This window comes from Palaemon carinicauda, chromosome 44 (assembly GCF_036898095.1).
Source record: "Palaemon carinicauda isolate YSFRI2023 chromosome 44, ASM3689809v2, whole genome shotgun sequence".
In the NCBI taxonomy this organism is placed as follows: Eukaryota; Metazoa; Arthropoda; class Malacostraca; order Decapoda; family Palaemonidae; genus Palaemon; species Palaemon carinicauda.
The window spans coordinates 46,425,397-46,443,289 of NC_090768.1; the positions used below are offsets into that span (position 1 = coordinate 46,425,397).

Below are 17,893 nucleotides of genomic sequence, written 5' to 3' on the forward strand. Positions count from 1 at the left end.
GTTTTACAGATATCCAAAAGATTTTCACATGGTTTGATGGATGTTATGCGAACTACATTCATACCCATTTTCGTAGAAGACATCACATATCTAAATGAAATTTTCAGGGATTTATGGGATGGATATTTACTTTGTCCATACAAATTTTCATGTTGATATATGCCATTGAAAAGCCTCAGAAAACGTTTATTTCGGTTTGGGTTGAATGGTTATTTTTAGAGGTGGAGTAAATTGTTCCCAGAATAATTCACATATCCAAATGGAAATTTCATGGATTGATGTGAAACAGTTTCTCTGTTCCTGCCATATATATATATATATATATATATATATATATATATATATATATATATATATATATATATATATATATATATATATATATATATATATATATATATATATATATATATTGCAGTAATGACACGGTATAGGGCTACAACTCCCATGCCTTAATCCATTTGGTGACTCAAACACTACAAATTGACAAGGATGCTATCATTTCTTTAACAGATATTCTACAGGTGAAAAATATGACTGCCATTTGTCTGGGGAGAGGGGGCTTCATATTCAAGGTTCCAAAACTTTCCACAGTCCTATGCACTCTGTCTTGGGATACGATATATCTGCACACCAAACCACCGACTTTTCTTAAATCAAAGGGTAACAGTTTATACCATTTACTAGAAACACGGTAACTAGCCTTAGTAAATAGACTGAAGGAACTTACATGGTTGCCTTTGGGTGAAAGAGGCAAGAGAGGCATTCTCAATTCATTTCTTGGACATTTCCCTTTCTCAAGAGATTCATAAACTTTAGATTCGGTGCTCCTTTATCTTAGATCTAGGAAGAGCAATGCAGCCAACAAAACAAATTTTTGGATTGATGGGTTTTGGCTATATAACCCGCCGTTGGGGTCTGTGAGGCCATTCATCGTCCAAGTGAGGTAAAAGTCGTGAAAGATTGGAAGTGAAGATGGACGAACGGAAGCAAGAACGGCGGTAAGATGAAGGATATAGCCAGTGCAATTAGGGCCAAAGGAACGCTGTAGTGTCTTCGGCCATTAAGTAATGCCTTCCGTGGTGCACAGACGTGCGGCATTACCCCTCTACAGACCAGGGTTACTATAGACTAACAGGACAATAATAAATGTCGCAGTGTGTATGTTAAAGAGTTCAACATTGATCAACTTTTCTGTTGGTGTATCATACGACTTATATTATGGAATTTTAATTCCATAAAGGCTTGTTAACGATTTGGTGGTAAAGGAGGGACCGTATATGTATGTTAACAAGGACCCTTCCCCCTTAAGAGTATTTCAGGAATTTATATATACAGTATATATAATATATATATATATATATATATATATATATATATATATATATATATTATATATATATATATATATATATATATATATATATATATATATATATATATATATATATATATATATATATATATATATATATATATATATATATATATATATATATATACCTTTCTGATTGGGGATGCGTTAACGCGGTCAAAGGGTTTGTTTATCGCCGTGATCAGTGCTAGGCAAACCTGTACTAGTCAGGCCACCCATACTAGGTTGGTTTACTAACGTCTCCCACCATCGCTTACCCGCAGTGGCCAACGTGGTGATAAAAGGCCCAAACCCCGGATATGAATAAGGACATGTCCGAAGACTTTGTCCTACAGTGAACTAGAAACGGCTGCATTTGTTGTACATACATATCGCAAAACTAACAATATCTCATCTCACCTAGTCTTCTCCCTTCTACAATTGAGCTACTCGTATCGACAATCACACTGCGGCAGGACCACTACCAATCACTGGAAAATACGAACTAAAAGTGATAAAAGTTTCAAAGAGACTAGAAGGTGTACCTAACCAACACCACCGTCCATCATATTCATAATAAGCTCCAGAGTGACCGCGTCAAAAGGAAGAAATCGCTGCTCAACGGGCCAGACACGAAAACTGCCTTGTTAAGTTGTTGATAACGGTGGTCAACGACTGGTCTTTCATTAAATTCCCTTTATTATTATTATTATTATTATTATTATTATTATTATTATTATTATTATTATTATTATTATTATTATTATTATAACTAAGCTACAACCCTAGTAGCTACAAGTCCTATTTATTTACAGAAAGTTGTATAAACTTACTGTACAGTAACAGTTTATCAGTATTTTGTTACTTATAGAATTATTAGAGTAGTTTTTGTAAGCCTTGTGTACCTTACAATATGCAAATCATCATATATCACCATCCGAGAATGTATGTACTGTACAAATGAAAAATGAAATCATTCAGGAGGTTAAACGTCATGAAAAGAATTTTGATAACGAGTTATCAGTGGCAATACATTATACTGTTAATGCCAATTAAGAAATGACTGAAAATGAGGAATGGAGCGTGGGAGTGAATCTCTTTAATATTTACCTTCACAGAGAATTTTAGTGTTCATTAAACGTTACCTCGGGAATATCCAGGAAGCTGTCCCACCCCACCCCACTTCACCCCTCGCCGCTGATAAACGATACGAAAATATGTTCTGGATGTAGTTATGAAAGGTAACCATATTAATCCTTGTAGACAAATACAATCATGTTCCAGAGAAAACGTTACAGAGTGTCATCAAAATATTCTTGAATATTTATATCGAACGCTCAAGAGGACTTACAAAAGGCATACACCTCTTTTAAAGGTGTAACATGTGAGTTGGTAGCAAGATTTCATTACTCGACCATTATTGATTTCATTTGAAACACCTGCTCTCCTATTCTTCGTCAGATTGAAAGTCTTTGTTTATCCAAAAGTATTGTTTGGTCTTCCGTGTCTATTGATTTTGTTCTCCATTTTATGAATTGTCGTATCCGCATTCCGTCCGTGTAAAGATGGATTCCCAATTTTAATGATTACTGTCATCGTAGTGTATTGGTTTCAATTCCAGATACCGACCAACTTTCCTCCCTAAACGTTGAACGAAAAAAAACAACAACTTTGAAATATGCATGAAATGTAACTATTGATGACTGCACTAATTCAGAAAATGAGACCAGTGTAACATTATCTGAATTTAATTTTTTTCATAAGACCTCGAGGCTCGAACAACTCTTCATATAAGCTGTTATAATTGTATATTTTATAGCTAAGTTACTATACAGATTGTGTTTTGAACCATTGAAAATGTGTTGAAAGAGACCCAATCTAGTTAATCATATAAGTAGACTAGTTCTCGAACTGATCGCAGTAGAAACAAATGGCAAAAACTTACTTCACTTTAAGGGTAGTTTTTTTTTTTTTTTTTAACTGACTTTACTCTTAGGAGTGTTTTTTTTTCTGGTCTTCTTACACACTGTAAAAAAAACCATGTGCTATGCAGACCTACAAGATTTGTTAATCGTATACCTCCTAAGTATTTAGAGCATCATATAGCATAATCTGCGTAATTGGTCAAATCCACGTTATCATAACTTTTCACGAATAAGAAAGTCTTCAACGTCTTGAAAGCCTTGGTATCATCAGTCCTACAGATGTCTAGTGGGAGCTTGTTTTATAATCTTGTAGCCATATATTCGAAAGCTCTGGAATCACAGCTGTGGTGCAACTATTCTACATGATTTGTTAGCTGCACAATGGGGAAACCTATAGCTCAGTGGTTCCCAACCTTTTTTCTATCATTTCCCCCCTGCACCCAGTTCAACCATCCAGATTTCCCCCTTCATGCCCCGCCCAGCCCTTATGTCCACTCGCCTGCCTCAGAAATGGGCATGATATTCCAATTCTCCCCTTGAATATCATGTCAGTGAGAAATGATATGATCATATCACAATTGAATGGCTAACAACAAATTGCCGCACATACTATGTGGACATTTTCCGCTTGTTTTAGTTAGTAGGTAGTGTAATTATTTCCCCCCTGGAAGCTTCAAATTTCCCCCCAGGGGGAAATTTCCCCCAGGTTGGGAACCACTGCGTATAGCTCTACCTGCTGAGCCATCAGCTGCCATTACCTGGCCCTCCTTGATCCTAGCTTGATGGCAAGGAGACTCCAGGACTGACCGAGTATAGGGCACTATCCTGTTTGGGCAGTGTCAGCGTTCCTTGCCTCAGCCATTCCTGAACGACCTTTTTACCTTTAATTCTCCGAGATATTTAGGACGTCCTCTTCTGATAACTTGATGAGTCATTGCACATATCTCAAACTCTCTGGCTTTAATATCCGAGTAAGCCTTTCTCGGGGTGGAACACCTTTTATCAACCTTTCTCCTCTGTTTATTATGTTTTTATTGTTTTATATCTTAAGTTGCACTTTGAGTATATTGTAATGAGTAGTCAATCCTGGAAGTAGCACAGGAAATCACAAGTTTATTTACAGAATATTTATCCAGATACTTTTATATAAAGTAATTTCGAAGGTGATATCCTGCGATTTTTACTACATTTGTATCTTAGCACTGCAGAGACAAACTACAGTCAGGTGATACAGGTACCTATGTCACTAATTCTACAAGATATCTGGACCAGGTTGTTATTGATATTTATTTGGATGTCACCAATGTTTCCTAAATTGTTTTTCTTTTCTACCACCATAAACTAAGTTTTATTTTAATAAATAATCCTAATAAGAATGTAGTTTAAATTCTCAGCTGTATCACCAATGTCATTTAAGGAGAAGTAAAACTTTGTATCACCTTCTAATAGCTTGAACTTCACTCTATGTCTCTGCAATAATTTCGATAGACCAATAGTCTGGATACAAAATAAGATTGGCCCTAGTACACTTTTATTATTATCATTATTATTAAATGCTAAGCTAAAAATCTAGTCGGAAAAGCAGGATGCTATAAGCCTAGGGGCCCCAACAGAGAAAATAGCCCAGTGAGGAAAGGAAACAAGGAAAACAAGGATACTCTGGGATATTCCTCTGCTTAGTGCTTCATGACGAGAATTTTCAATTCTTACGCAGAGGCTCCAAGTTCTGAACTTAGATTATTATTGTTATTGCTGTCGTTGTTGTTGTTGTTACTTGCTTAGCTACAACCCTAGTTGGAAAAGCAGGATGTTATAAGCCCGGGGCCATCAACAGGGAAAAATAGCCCAGTGAGGTAAGGAAACAAGGAAAAATAAAATAATTTAAGAACAGTAACAACATGGAAATAAATATTTCTTATATAAACTATAACAACTCTAACAAAACAAGAGGAAGAGAAATAAGATAGAATAGTGTGCCCATGTGTACCCTCCCTCAAGCAAGAGAACTCTAACCCAAGACAGTGGATGACCATGGTACATAGACAATATATGTCACTACCCAAGACTAGAGAACAACGGTTTGATTTTCTAAAAGAGTGGCTTACCATAGCTAAAGCGCCTCTTCTACCCTTACCAAGAGGAAAGTAACCACTGAACAATTACAATCCAGTTACAGCTAACCCCTTGGGAGAAGAAGAATTGTTTGGTAATCTCATTGTTTCCAGGTGTATGAGGACAGAGGAGAACATGTAAAGAATAAGCCAGACTATTCAGTGTACACTGTAAAAAGTTCAAGGTACAGAAAGGGTATAACGAGTGAGCTGGGGTTTATATACATGTAAAACACCCTAAGGCTCAAAAATACCCTTCCACACCAGGAGACAGGGTATTTTTTGTGAATAATATACCCTCTATTGTACTTTGCCTTAAAATGGGCTTGGTAAGTTTGTGTGATCATGTCATGAAATGAACTTTTACTCTGTATTAAATCACCATATTGTTACACTGATAGTGTAATGCACCAAAAAAGTTACTAACAACATATTGGTTTTGAGTTATGGATAGTTTTGAAGCAAGTTCCTACAAAATGCGGGACTTGGCAATTTGTATTGTTGCCGTCTCGAGATTCTTCAAGAGCCAGGGAATTTGGCGGGAAATTTCAGTGGCGTCTGGACTCTGCGTCTGCTCAGCAGTGAAGATAAATTGCTCCAATTACCGTCATCGGGATTATAATATCTACACTACATTTCATCTGTTAACCAAGGTAAGAACACTAACTGTCCATCTATGCAAGCATAAACAGTGGTTACGAATAAAAATTGTCAGACATCATCATTAGTTTTGCATTCAGGCTGTGAGTCTGAAAAATCATTATTACTAACACCGGGGAAAATAAGTAAGATATTATCATTAGTACTTAATTATGAGAGAGAGAGAGAGAGAGAGAGAGAGAGAGAGAGAGAGAGAGAGAGAGAGAGAGAGAGAGAGCGTCAAGCTGTCTGGGAGGAAAAAAAACCATAAACAACGTATTCAGCTAAACGTTAATAACATTACGATTACGCGTAGTCTGTAAGCAAACACTGACGCCAATGATTTCTTAATCAGTTTGAGTTGAGGTAGTTAGGTATTTATGCATGATATTTTTTTTTTCCTTTCTTTTCTATATATATATATATATATATATATATATATATATATATATATATATATATATATATATATATATATATATATATATGTATATATATATATATATATATGTGTGTATATATATACATATATATATATATATATATATATATATATATATATTATATATAAATATACATACATATATATATATATATATATATATATATATATATATATATATATATATATATATATATATATATATTCAGGCACACACACACTAACAAATATTTTCTTTTCACAGATTTCTGCGTACGGTTTGCTTTGCAGCTTCTGCCATCACTCTTTATATTATATATATACTTTTGATTTTCAAGTGTAATGGAAATAATAAATTGATAAACCAAACTTTTAAAATCATTGACCTTATTACTTTATTTACTTATAAGCTATTACTACACCTATATAATGGTGGAATAGATATTAATTATAAAATCTTAATTAATATACACGGGTATTTATGTCGTATAGAATACCCTGTAAAAGGGTATTCTTTACCTACGATACACCCCTAAGTAAGGGTATCTCAAGTATATGTTATACCCTTGTTATGGGTATATTGTAAAGGGTATATTATAGTTCTTATATACCCCGATAGGGTATGCTATTTTAACCACTAGAAATACCCTTTTTCTACCCCTTTTATACCCTTAATTTTTTAGAGTGTATGTGTAGGCAAAAGGGTACCTGACACTTGCACGCATTCGTGGCACGCACCGGCACGCATTGATGCGCGAACTCGTGTGAACCAGTCGTGAAAATGTCGTGAACAGTGCTGGAACTCGCGTGCCAGTGCGTGCCATGCGTGCACAGAACTTTGAAATGTTTAAAGTTTGTGGCACGCATTGGCATGCACAAAATAGTCGTGAAATAGTCGTGAACGATGCGCGAACTGGAGTGAACTGGAGTGAACAGTGCGGGAACTGGCGTGAACTGGAGTGAACGATGCGGGAAGTGGCGTGAACTTTATAATGAAGAGAAACACAAAGGAAACGAAAAAATTAATGAAAAGGAAAGAAAAATAAACCTAATAAATTTTTATATTTGCTGTTTTAACGTGAAAAAAAAAGGATATCTTATTTCAAACTATTTCTATAACTTTATAATGAAGAGAAACAAAAAGGAAACGAAAAAATTAATGAAAAGGAAAGAAAAATAAACCTAATGAATTCTTATATTTGCTGTTTTAATGTGAAAAAAAATGATATCTTATTTCAAACTATTTCTATAACTTTATAATGAAGCGACAAAAAGGAAACGAAAAAATTAATGAAAAGGAAAGAAAAATATAAACCTAATAATTGTTTATATTTGCTGTTTGAATGTAAAAATAAAATGATGTCTTGTTTCATGCACACACTTATTTTCCTCTATTACCAATCAAGAGCCAAAACTTTTGTTTTAAGTAAAAATGAACTGAAAAATAAACCCAAGAAATTTTTAAGTTTGCTGTTTGAATGTAAAAATAAAATTATGTTTTATTTCATCAACATACTTATTCTTCTTTATTACCTTAAAATGAAGAGCAAAACAAATTTTTTTCTGTTTGCTGTTTTAATGTAAAAATAAAATGATTTCTTATTTCAACACACTTTTTTCTCTATTACCTTAAAATCAACAGACTAAAAACTTTTCATGTTTGCTGCTTTTAATGTTAAAATAAAATGCTTTCTTAATACCTGTACATATTTTATGTTTGCTATTTATATGTAAATCAAATGCTTTCTTATTGAAACAAAAATAAAGGGCAACAAAAAATACAAACGAAAAAGATACGTTTCTTCTTTTCAATGCAATGGTGTCTCTGACAGAAAGCATTGTTGTCTCTTCCGAAGCCAATCCAAGAATGTCCTCGGGTTGGAGAAGCCCGTTTTTAAATGGAGTGGCCAATTCGTGAACTGGCGTGAACGATGCGTGAACAATGCGGAATGATGCGCGAACTCGCGTGAACGTGTCGTGAACTTCTCGTGAACTAGGCGTGCCAATTCGTGCCATGGCTTGAACGTCGCGTGAACTTGTCGTGAACGATGCGCGAACTGGAGTGAACTGGTCGTGAACAGTGCGGGAAAAACCCCAGTGTGTGGCAAAAATGGCGCAAGTGTCAGGTAGGCTAAAGGGATAATTAACCGTATGGCTAGTCAACAGACCCAATAACTCTCTAGCAGTAGTATCTCAACGGGTGGCTGGTGCCCTGGCCAACATACTACCTAGGGTCTTCTAACGTAAAATATCTAAATTAAATAACCATAATCATGGCTATGGGAGGAATATTTAGAAGTTGAAAATACTTTACAGCTTTACTATAGATGGAAACCATAATATATAAAGAAAAGATGAAAAATTTATGGAAACGGACAGGATTCAACGCTACTTTTTAGAACACGCACTAATGTTACTGTAAATCTGCAATGGAGGAAGAAATTTGAAAAAAGGTTGATATGGAAATATAACTTATGTGAAGAGGAAGAAGAAACTCTGATGCACTTCTTATTACACGTCAAAAAAGCTAAATGCTTCAAGAAATGAGTGTATTTTATTAATGAAAACACACATAGAAATGAAAGATATAATAAAAAGCCTACTACTATTTGAAAAAGAAAATAATGAAAGCATATTTAAATATAGAAATATCATTTAAAAATTGTGAAAAGCTAGAAAAGAAATATCAAACGAACTCTAAAACAACATTGGAAAAGTTAAACCTAAATAGGAAAAATGGAATAGGGTCGCCGTTACAAGGAATATAACCCAATACAATACTAACATGTGGCCGTGTGTGGTGTGGAATCAGTGTACAGTATCTGTGTACTAGCGAATTGTACAAGGTTTTGCTACAGAACCATCACCTCTGTAATTACTATAAAAATTATTTAAGAAACAAGTACACTTCTACATATGTAAACCTCCCATTCGGATTGGTATTGAATAGAAGACCAGTCATATCCTTAAAACACCATGGACCAATTACTTATTGCAAAACTGAATGAATATTGTGAGTATAAACCCTTGTTTACAGTGAGACGTGCCTATATTTTGGGAATAACGATAGGAAAATCGTTTTTATCATCATCTTCCTTAAACGAAAATTAACCTTCCAATTAGATTGATGTGTCCTTACCCTTTTGGCCGTAATCCTGTATCCAAACCCATACCCTGTAGACAGTACAATAATACCAAATAATGTACTGTTTTTAGGAAAACTCCTGTTTTCTTCGAAAATGACATTTTTTTCATCTTTTTATTAAAATGGCATATATTTCATATATTTTTTTGGTTAATAGTCAGTTAGTGAGGTATACCTTAATATAACTGCCAATAATAGGACTACCCAGTTGGGAACTGGGTAAAATTATGGCGTCCTTGTATGTCAGCGGCCAGTTCCTCCCTTTTGTTTAAAAGTGGACATCAACTTATAACCTAACCTACAAGCCATGTCCTTACCTACTTACCTACCAGGGCGGCTAACACCCCTGCGACCCTCCCTTACACTGCCATAATCATATATGCATTTGGCCGCCATCTTACATACACCTCAAAATTATATTTATGGACGGGGAAACATTTCGAACAGAAAATATTTGTTTTCCTGTAGTAAATAACATGATTTAACTGAATTTGACCTTCATTTCAATCGCAAACAAACAGAACAACTCGCTTCGCTCGGTGAAAAATAAAAACCAATCTTCTTATGTACTGGGAAGCGGTAATGTTGAGCTGCGCATGCTAACATCAACATAAATTTAATAATGAACTGCATTCAATAACCAGGTATTAAACTTAAAGTAATAATAATGACTTCCTTTACAATTGGGATGTCGAAGGAAGCTCCATAATAGCACATGAAAGGAGTAGAATACGAACAAAGGCTTTACAGGGGGAAAAAAAGGCTTGGGAAGGGACTGATACGAGCTCTTGAAGAGATAAGGAAAGTGGGAGGGGAAATATTAACCAACCCTGTGGAAACTTTCCAAACGTATGGGTCCGTTATTGGTTAACGGAAACAGGACGGAGTCGACAAAGTAAACATGAATGAACTTGCATGGGGAACTTGTTAGAGCAAGTATTTATGTGAAAACTGGGTGTGATAAGGTAATAACAACAGATATGAAGGATAAGTAGTAAGTTAAGATAAAGAGAATAATAAATATTTAATGATGATAAATTGAAATGCTGTAAAAAGGGAGAAAATGGTTGAAAGGGGTATGGAAACAGAGAAATATACAAGTGGGTATTGCATCAATGAGTAAATAACTACGTTATCAGAGGGGTCAAGACTCGTAGTATACTTGAACAACTAGAGTAAGAAATAATATGACCACGTGGGTAATGCATAAACATACGGTAGTAGAAGAATGGTTAGGATAAGTCGCAATGTGTCCATGAGGGTATTGCATAAAAGAATGGGTACATACAGTATTAGAAAGGTCAGATCAATCACTGTAGAATACTTGAATGACGTGGGTGAAAATAAGGAGGGTTATGAGAAAACTAGTGATCATTGTGTAGAACGTAATATGTACATGTGTGTATTACAAAAGAGGAAGGGTACATATGGTATAAGAAGGGTTAGGTCAAGTAGAATACTTGAATGTCGCGGGTAAAAATACTTGAATGACATGGGGAAAAGTGGGAAAGGGTTATAAGGAAACAAGTACCGATAATCCTATTGGTAAAAATAAAGGGGGTCGGGGTTTATGTGCATGAGGGGGAAGTTTGTGCGCAGAAGTTCTAAAACGGGTATGTTCATACGAATGAACAGGATTGAATACAACTAACCCGTAGAATGTCAACAAATAAATAAAAAATATACGGTTAGTATAGTACAGTACAGTATATAGATAATTTTTGCAGTTTTTCATGGATTGATTATACATCCAAGAACATAGTGTATAGAGAAGAAAAGGTTTGTTCTACCATTATATACCATTTTCCCAGTATGTTTTCCCCACCTAAAACCCCAGGTTCCCACTGTGGGTCCCCCATTATATATACTGTATATATATATATATATATATATATATATATATATATATATATATATATATATATATATATGTATATATATATATATATATATATATATATATATATATATATATGTGTGTGTGTGTGTGTGTGTGTGTGTAGGAAACGGTCGTTTTTCTATAGGGAAGAGTTGGTTATTACTAGGAAAGTTTTCCCTGTCCGTAACTATAATAAGACATTATTATTTTCTTGGACGCATGATAAATCCAATAGGTGTCACCAAAATTATCTGCATTCTATAATACGGGGATATTTTTCATTTGTTTGGTCATACAGTATTCTACAAAGCGGTCATATTCATTCCTGTTTGTTCGTGTGTACGTACCTTGGTGCGTACTAACCCTTTTAAGCTTTCTGCCTATTTAATCCGGTTCGTGCATGTGTACATAGCTTGGTTGCGTATTAATCTGTTTTACCTTTTGGCGCATTAGTCTCGCCCCCCTCTCTTTCATCCAATACGATTACTTGTGTTCGGAACTATAATTTTACTAAGACTTTATTTACAAGAATGAATTTATATCATTATTCCATTAGCTTTCAACTGGAAGCTGCTTATACAATCTTGGGGCAGTAAATTTGAAAGTTCTAGAACCTGCTGTTGAGTTGCATCTTATTGATGTGATAAAATGGGATGAAACTTTTGTTTTTCTATACTTAAGTCAATCTGTATCCGAAAATCTACATAAATTCCAGAAAGCTAGTGACACTTACTTTTATCAATGGGAAAACTAATGACAAAATCATTATAGAGGCATATAGGTCTAAGTGCATTGGTCAGCCAGATACCAATCCTTTTACCAATCTACAGGTTGATTAAATAAGAAAGTAAAGACGTACGCAATAGTCATAAAGCTAATAATTATGATTTGTTCCGACACTGATACAAACCTTCGCTATTTATAGTGTATTACTTTCGGCAACGCTGAAAACCAGCTAAGACAATTTTAGTGAAGGATAATTACCCCATCCGCTAGTTAGCGGGAGGGGATTGGGGTAGACTAGCTACCCCGCTCACTCACACCTGTCCGTTGAGTAACCACTTTTGCTTTTGGCTCGGTAGAGTGCGGACGTGCCGTCTCTCCCGTTAAACAAACTGCCTTGACTTTATTACTTTTCCCTTTTCTTTTGTGTGTATCGGTGTGTGTTTGGTTATTGTCCCGCTATGCGGACATGTCCAGGGATTGAAGGCCGCTCCTGCGGCACTTTCATGTCGTCCGTGGAGACGGACCCACGCCCTTTATGCCCGGCTTGCCGGGGAACTCAGTGTTCGCCGGACAACACTTGTTCCGAGTATAGGGAGTGGCCTGCCTCCCAGTGGGAGAGGTTTGTGCGTAAGAAGTCTAAACGCGAATCTTCGCTTTCGAGGTCTTCCTCGAAATCGAAGAAATCGCGGGCTTCTGCTTCCTCTACGCCAAAATCTCTGCCCGAAGCTAATCCTCGACCAGGCCCTTCCGGGGCACGGTCGAGCAGTAGCACAGGGCTTGTGACTCCAGGTCAACACTGTGGGATAGACGAAGGGGGCGGCTCCCCTAGGGAGCGCCTGTTCATTTTCAGACCTTGTGTCTTTATGGCCATCGCTGGGCGTCGATGGTCCCCCCTACGAAGGAAATTATCCTCGAACTCCTCCAAAGGGGAGCAGAGAGAAGGTGGTCATCTCTTTCTTCTGTGGAGGTCGATCCTCCTCTTATGGGCGCAGGCGCTGTTGCCCGTCGGTCTGGCTGAGAGTCTGGTTCCGACACCGAGGAGTTGGCTAACCCACCAGGGGCGTTGGCAGGGCTCTCTCCAAGGCAAGCTTCCCCATCGGGGGAACATATCTCTCGTTCGCGAAAGAAGATTGCCTCTGTGCATCGGCAATCTCCTTACGCTTTAGGCTCTCCTCCAGGGGCGGAAAGAGAACCTTGATATAAGCGTAGTTCTCCTTCGGGTGAACTCTCCTCTGCGAACTACCAGAATGGGTAGTTAACCCTCACTAAAATTTTAATGGCTTTTCCTTTCAGCTTCGCTAAAAGTAATAACCTCTAATGAATAGCTAAAGGTTTGTATCGTTAAGAAAAAATACAAATTATCTCCCAAATTGTCATATCAATAGAATTTAACAGGAAAATCAGCCATGAATGCTCTTATATTCGACAGAGAAGTTGGGTGTGATTAGTAGTCATGAATTTTGCTTCTAAGACCCAACCGTTCGGATTCTACTTCAGCTTTGGTTTTGGTTTCGACCCACGACACAATCATAATATGATCTATCCAGACTAAGAATCACCAGCTGTGTCCTACTAGGGGGGAAGGACTTTGTCCTAATACTGCCATGCCAGCCAGTACCTACCATGGGAGGGGCTTGAACCCAGGCACTCCAGGATCAGCCGAAGTTGCAACCACCAAACGAACAGTGATTTCTGACTCTTTGAAACGGTAGTTTTTAATCCACTTTAGAAACTCGTGTGATTACCAGGTAGTAATTTTCTTCCAATTATTGTCATCCTCTTTATCTGAAAATAACTATCAGTGATTAACTGTAGAATTACAGAAGGTATCTCCCCAACAAGTGGTCAATGTTAGTTCAATAATTGTTTATTAAAAGAAAACAAAAAATTCTCCATAGAAACATCTGCATGTGTTATGAGTATTCAACATTGAATAGCAGCAGGAAGGACTGCGTATGCATTTATCATTATCATCTCCCACGCTCATTGATGCGAAGGACCTCGGCTAGATGTCGCCAGTTGTCTCTATCTTGAGTTTTTAATTCAATACTTCTCCATTCATCATCTCCTACTTCGCGCTTCATAGTCCTCAGCCTTGTAGGCCTGGATCTTCCAACACTTTTAGTGCCTTGTGGAGCCCAGTTGAAAGTTTGTGCCTTGAGCCCAGTTGGAATTCTTTGGTCTAATATAATTTCTGAATTAACTCTTATTATAGCGTTACATCGAAAGTTATGATTTTTTTTTAATCAAACACAAAGAAGTTTAGCAACTGAATAATGAGATGATAAACAAGAAACAAATTGGTGTGGAAAAAACAAAATTCAAATTATATGTGCGTTTAGCATTGGCTACGTGGTTAGGCCTATTTCAGTAATCAAGGAAATATATTTTCCAGCTTGTTATTTAAAGAAAATTTGTCAGTTATTTTGACCAGATTTTCATACAACAGTATCTGCCCCTTTATAAAATGTGACATTCAAATGGATGGGTCCCAATTAGTCTAACTGCAAATTACAGTTGTAAAAAAAAAATAGTGTCCGTGTCCATCCATTTTCCTTTTGACAGTAATTTAAATATGTTCCTACATGAAAACAAACCCTCGTTCTTTAATAGGAGTATGCTTTAAGCTTGGCTGGAACTTGGCTGTCAGAATTTATAATGAGGTGTCGTTAGTTACTAGCGGGTGTAGGGGAAGCCCTGCCTTCGAGCCAGTGCAGTACACTTTGCTTTCAACTTCCAGGGAATACAGACCTACTCCTGGCAACACCAACTGGCATGTTTAAATTTTTCTTTGGCCCTGTCCAGTTACAAACCCTTGTCATTTATTAAAACAACCAGATCAAGGAATTATTGTGGGTTTGTGTTACGTTCAACTACCATACATCACGTAGATTATGCAAATCTACTCGAGAAGATTACCAAACAATAGCACTGTTAAACAATAACAGCAAATTAAAAGGATAGCCAGCAAACATAAAATATAACTATATTTAAGATTTAAATATTCAACATAAACATTTACAGCATTACACAAGATCCACCAAATACGGCACACCAAAACCAATGGGTAATATACATATGTTCTTTCGAAGAAGTAGGTCGAGTTGACTTCATAAACTTCTATGCAGCGAGGGACAGACAGACAAGTTGCTTGGTTACAAGTATAAAAGGTGAAGTGCAGGAAGGCCATATGGCATCTGATGATGATTGTTAAAAGTTTCAAACTTTGTCTTCTTCAAGATACTCTATCGTTGCGTGTAGTCACTATATTTGAGTCACACAGGGTGTAGCTGAAAAATGTTTGCAAGCACCAGTGGTGTGTTGTGTTGTCTCTGCCTGCATATATGCGGGACTAATACTCCCGAATGTTCGTGACACACTAGAAGTGCCCAGAACTAGTATACGTAACATGACGCCACGCGACGAACCCATTCTCTAATCATCTTTTATTGTATAGCTAGCTGGCACCGAAGTAGAATCTAGAGCTCTTTAGAACACAGCAATATTTTTGCGTTACAGTTACATAAAAGGGATTTTGACGAAGGAAAAATCTATTTCTGGGCTCAACCTGTGTCGCTCCGTGAAATGCTCCTTAAAGCACCATTTCTAAGGTATAAATACTGCTAATTATACCAGAGAAAAAAGTTGCATGGAATGCCAGGAATATACCCAGCTCGCTCACCTTTATAGGGTGTCGGTATAATAACTGGGACGTGTGAAACCACTACCAGAGATCCCTTACCAATTAGTCTTCTCCTTCGTCAACATCCCCCTTTACTACGAGGTGGTGTTCTCTACAGCTACTCCCCCCCCCACCACTATTACTACCCATCCTTCTCCCTTCATTCCTTTTTACTCAGTGTGTCGATTTAGCCTATTTAATTGAATTTCATTGTATTTTATTGTTTTGGTTTGTTTTTCACGTCTGCCATTATATTTTGTTTTTGTTTGCGTGCTTCGCTTCAGGTCTTCCTTTGTGTTTCGAAGGATAGTACCACCCCCTCCGATCACAGTGGTCACCTGATTTCGAGCCAGTCTCCCCCCCTTGGCGTCCTCTCCCCCTTTACGCCTTTCGCCACTCCCTACATAGGGGGCTAGGCTTGGGTCACGTGCTTTTAGAAAACGGGAAGTCACCCAAGTTGTGGGCTGGCTCTTTCGCTCTGTGTGTTGTCGCGGGTAGCGCTCTCTCCTGGTTTCGTCTTAACTTGGCCACCAGGACTGAGTATGCGCCTCGCCTCGCGCCTCCCCCCCCCTCCTCCCCTCTCTCTGGTTATCCATCCTTGTTTTAATCCTCCCGTTCCGGAGGGCCGGGATAATTTGTGAATCGTATCTACTAATGGTAGTTATGTTTCTTTGATCGGATTCAGACATCCTACTCTGTTCTGATACCTTACTTTATTCTATATTTGTTTACGTAATTTTATGGATGGTTGGTTCAAGAGAGAGAGGGACTGTGACGGAGCTTATAGTGTATGTTGAAGTTAATACATAGCATTTGCTTTTTGCGACGCATGTCTTCCGGCGCTACTGTACTTTAATTACGTAGCATTGGGTTTTTGCACCGGATTTACGCATGTCTTCTGGCGCCACATTGGTATCTAAAAAAATGAATTGTTTTATTTTTTATATTAACTCATGAAAAACTAAGCCCTTATCAAAAGTTTAGTAATACAATAGTGTATATATAAATTTAACGTACATACTGTATAAGTCTGCTCTTGGTCCCGATGACTAACAGTCATCTGTTACTGACCTACCTTCATTGTTTTGTGTGATTCTTTTTCTTAGCCTGAGAATGAGTGTTAAAGCTCAATAAACAAACCTGCAACAGTCTTGAAGGTCACCCTTGTGGCACCTCCATGAGCCGAGTGGAAATTGATATCCATCCCTTATGTGCTGTGTGTAGAGTCAAGAGATGTGAAATGAACTCCCCCTGCGATGTTTGCCGAGAGGGGTTATCCTCCAATATGGAAGAAGAAAACAGACGCAGGAAAAAGAGGCCTAAACGGGATTGTCCCCTTTCGACAGGCTTCTTCATCAAAAGGAGGAAAGAAGCTGAAGCATTCTTTGTTCCAACACAGAGACTTACCTCAAACTACTTTCTTAGGAGGTACCTTGAATCTCCTCTCAACCGACCAGAGTTTTGTGTAGTTTACCCTACTTCCGTTTTCTGTGAGGATCACCTCGGGCGGAAGGATACGTGCCCTGAGGCTAACCCCGAGTCAGGCCACATGCTAGTTGGGTCTCGACCCTCAGTAGGTTCTCTGGTCGGGTCGTGATATCATCTCGACGCTCTCCTTATCTCAGTGCGATCTTTTGTGTCCCCGACTCTTGTGTCCCGCGTGTTCCCACGTGGTCCGCTGTACTTTCCCTTGTGCTTTCCCTTGTGTTTTTAAAGTGTTTACTTGCCCTTGTTATCCTTTCCCGCTGCGTTCCTGTGTCTTGCGGTATGGAGCATCCCCGCCGTTGTCCTGGGCCTAAGGCTGGGAAGTCGTGTGGTGCGTTCTTGTCTAAGCCTGAGGTGGACCCGCACTCCCTTTGCTCTTCGTGCAGGGGTAGAGTTTGCTCTCCTTCGGACATGTGTCCGGAGTGTGTGTCGTGGAGTGAGGTGCAGTGGGTGAGGTTTGGAACGAAGAAGAAGAAGTCATCTAAACGTTCGCCCAGGAAGACCAGCATTTTCTACGGGAGAGAAG

General features: G+C 37.6%; 1 protein-coding gene across 1 annotated transcript in view; it reads left to right on the top strand.

Annotated features, from left to right (window-relative positions):
* Window positions 1-9,281: 9,281 nt before the first annotated feature.
* The window catches only part of LOC137634510 (uncharacterized protein C1orf131 homolog), a 46,133-nt gene continuing 37,521 nt past the window's right edge, over window positions 9,282-17,893 (top strand). The window contains exon 1 of the mRNA XM_068366951.1: window positions 9,282-9,463. Coding sequence (XP_068223052.1) covers window positions 9,427-9,463 — 37 coding nt within the window. The 5' untranslated portion in view covers window positions 9,282-9,426. The remainder of the gene's footprint in view (window positions 9,464-17,893) is intronic.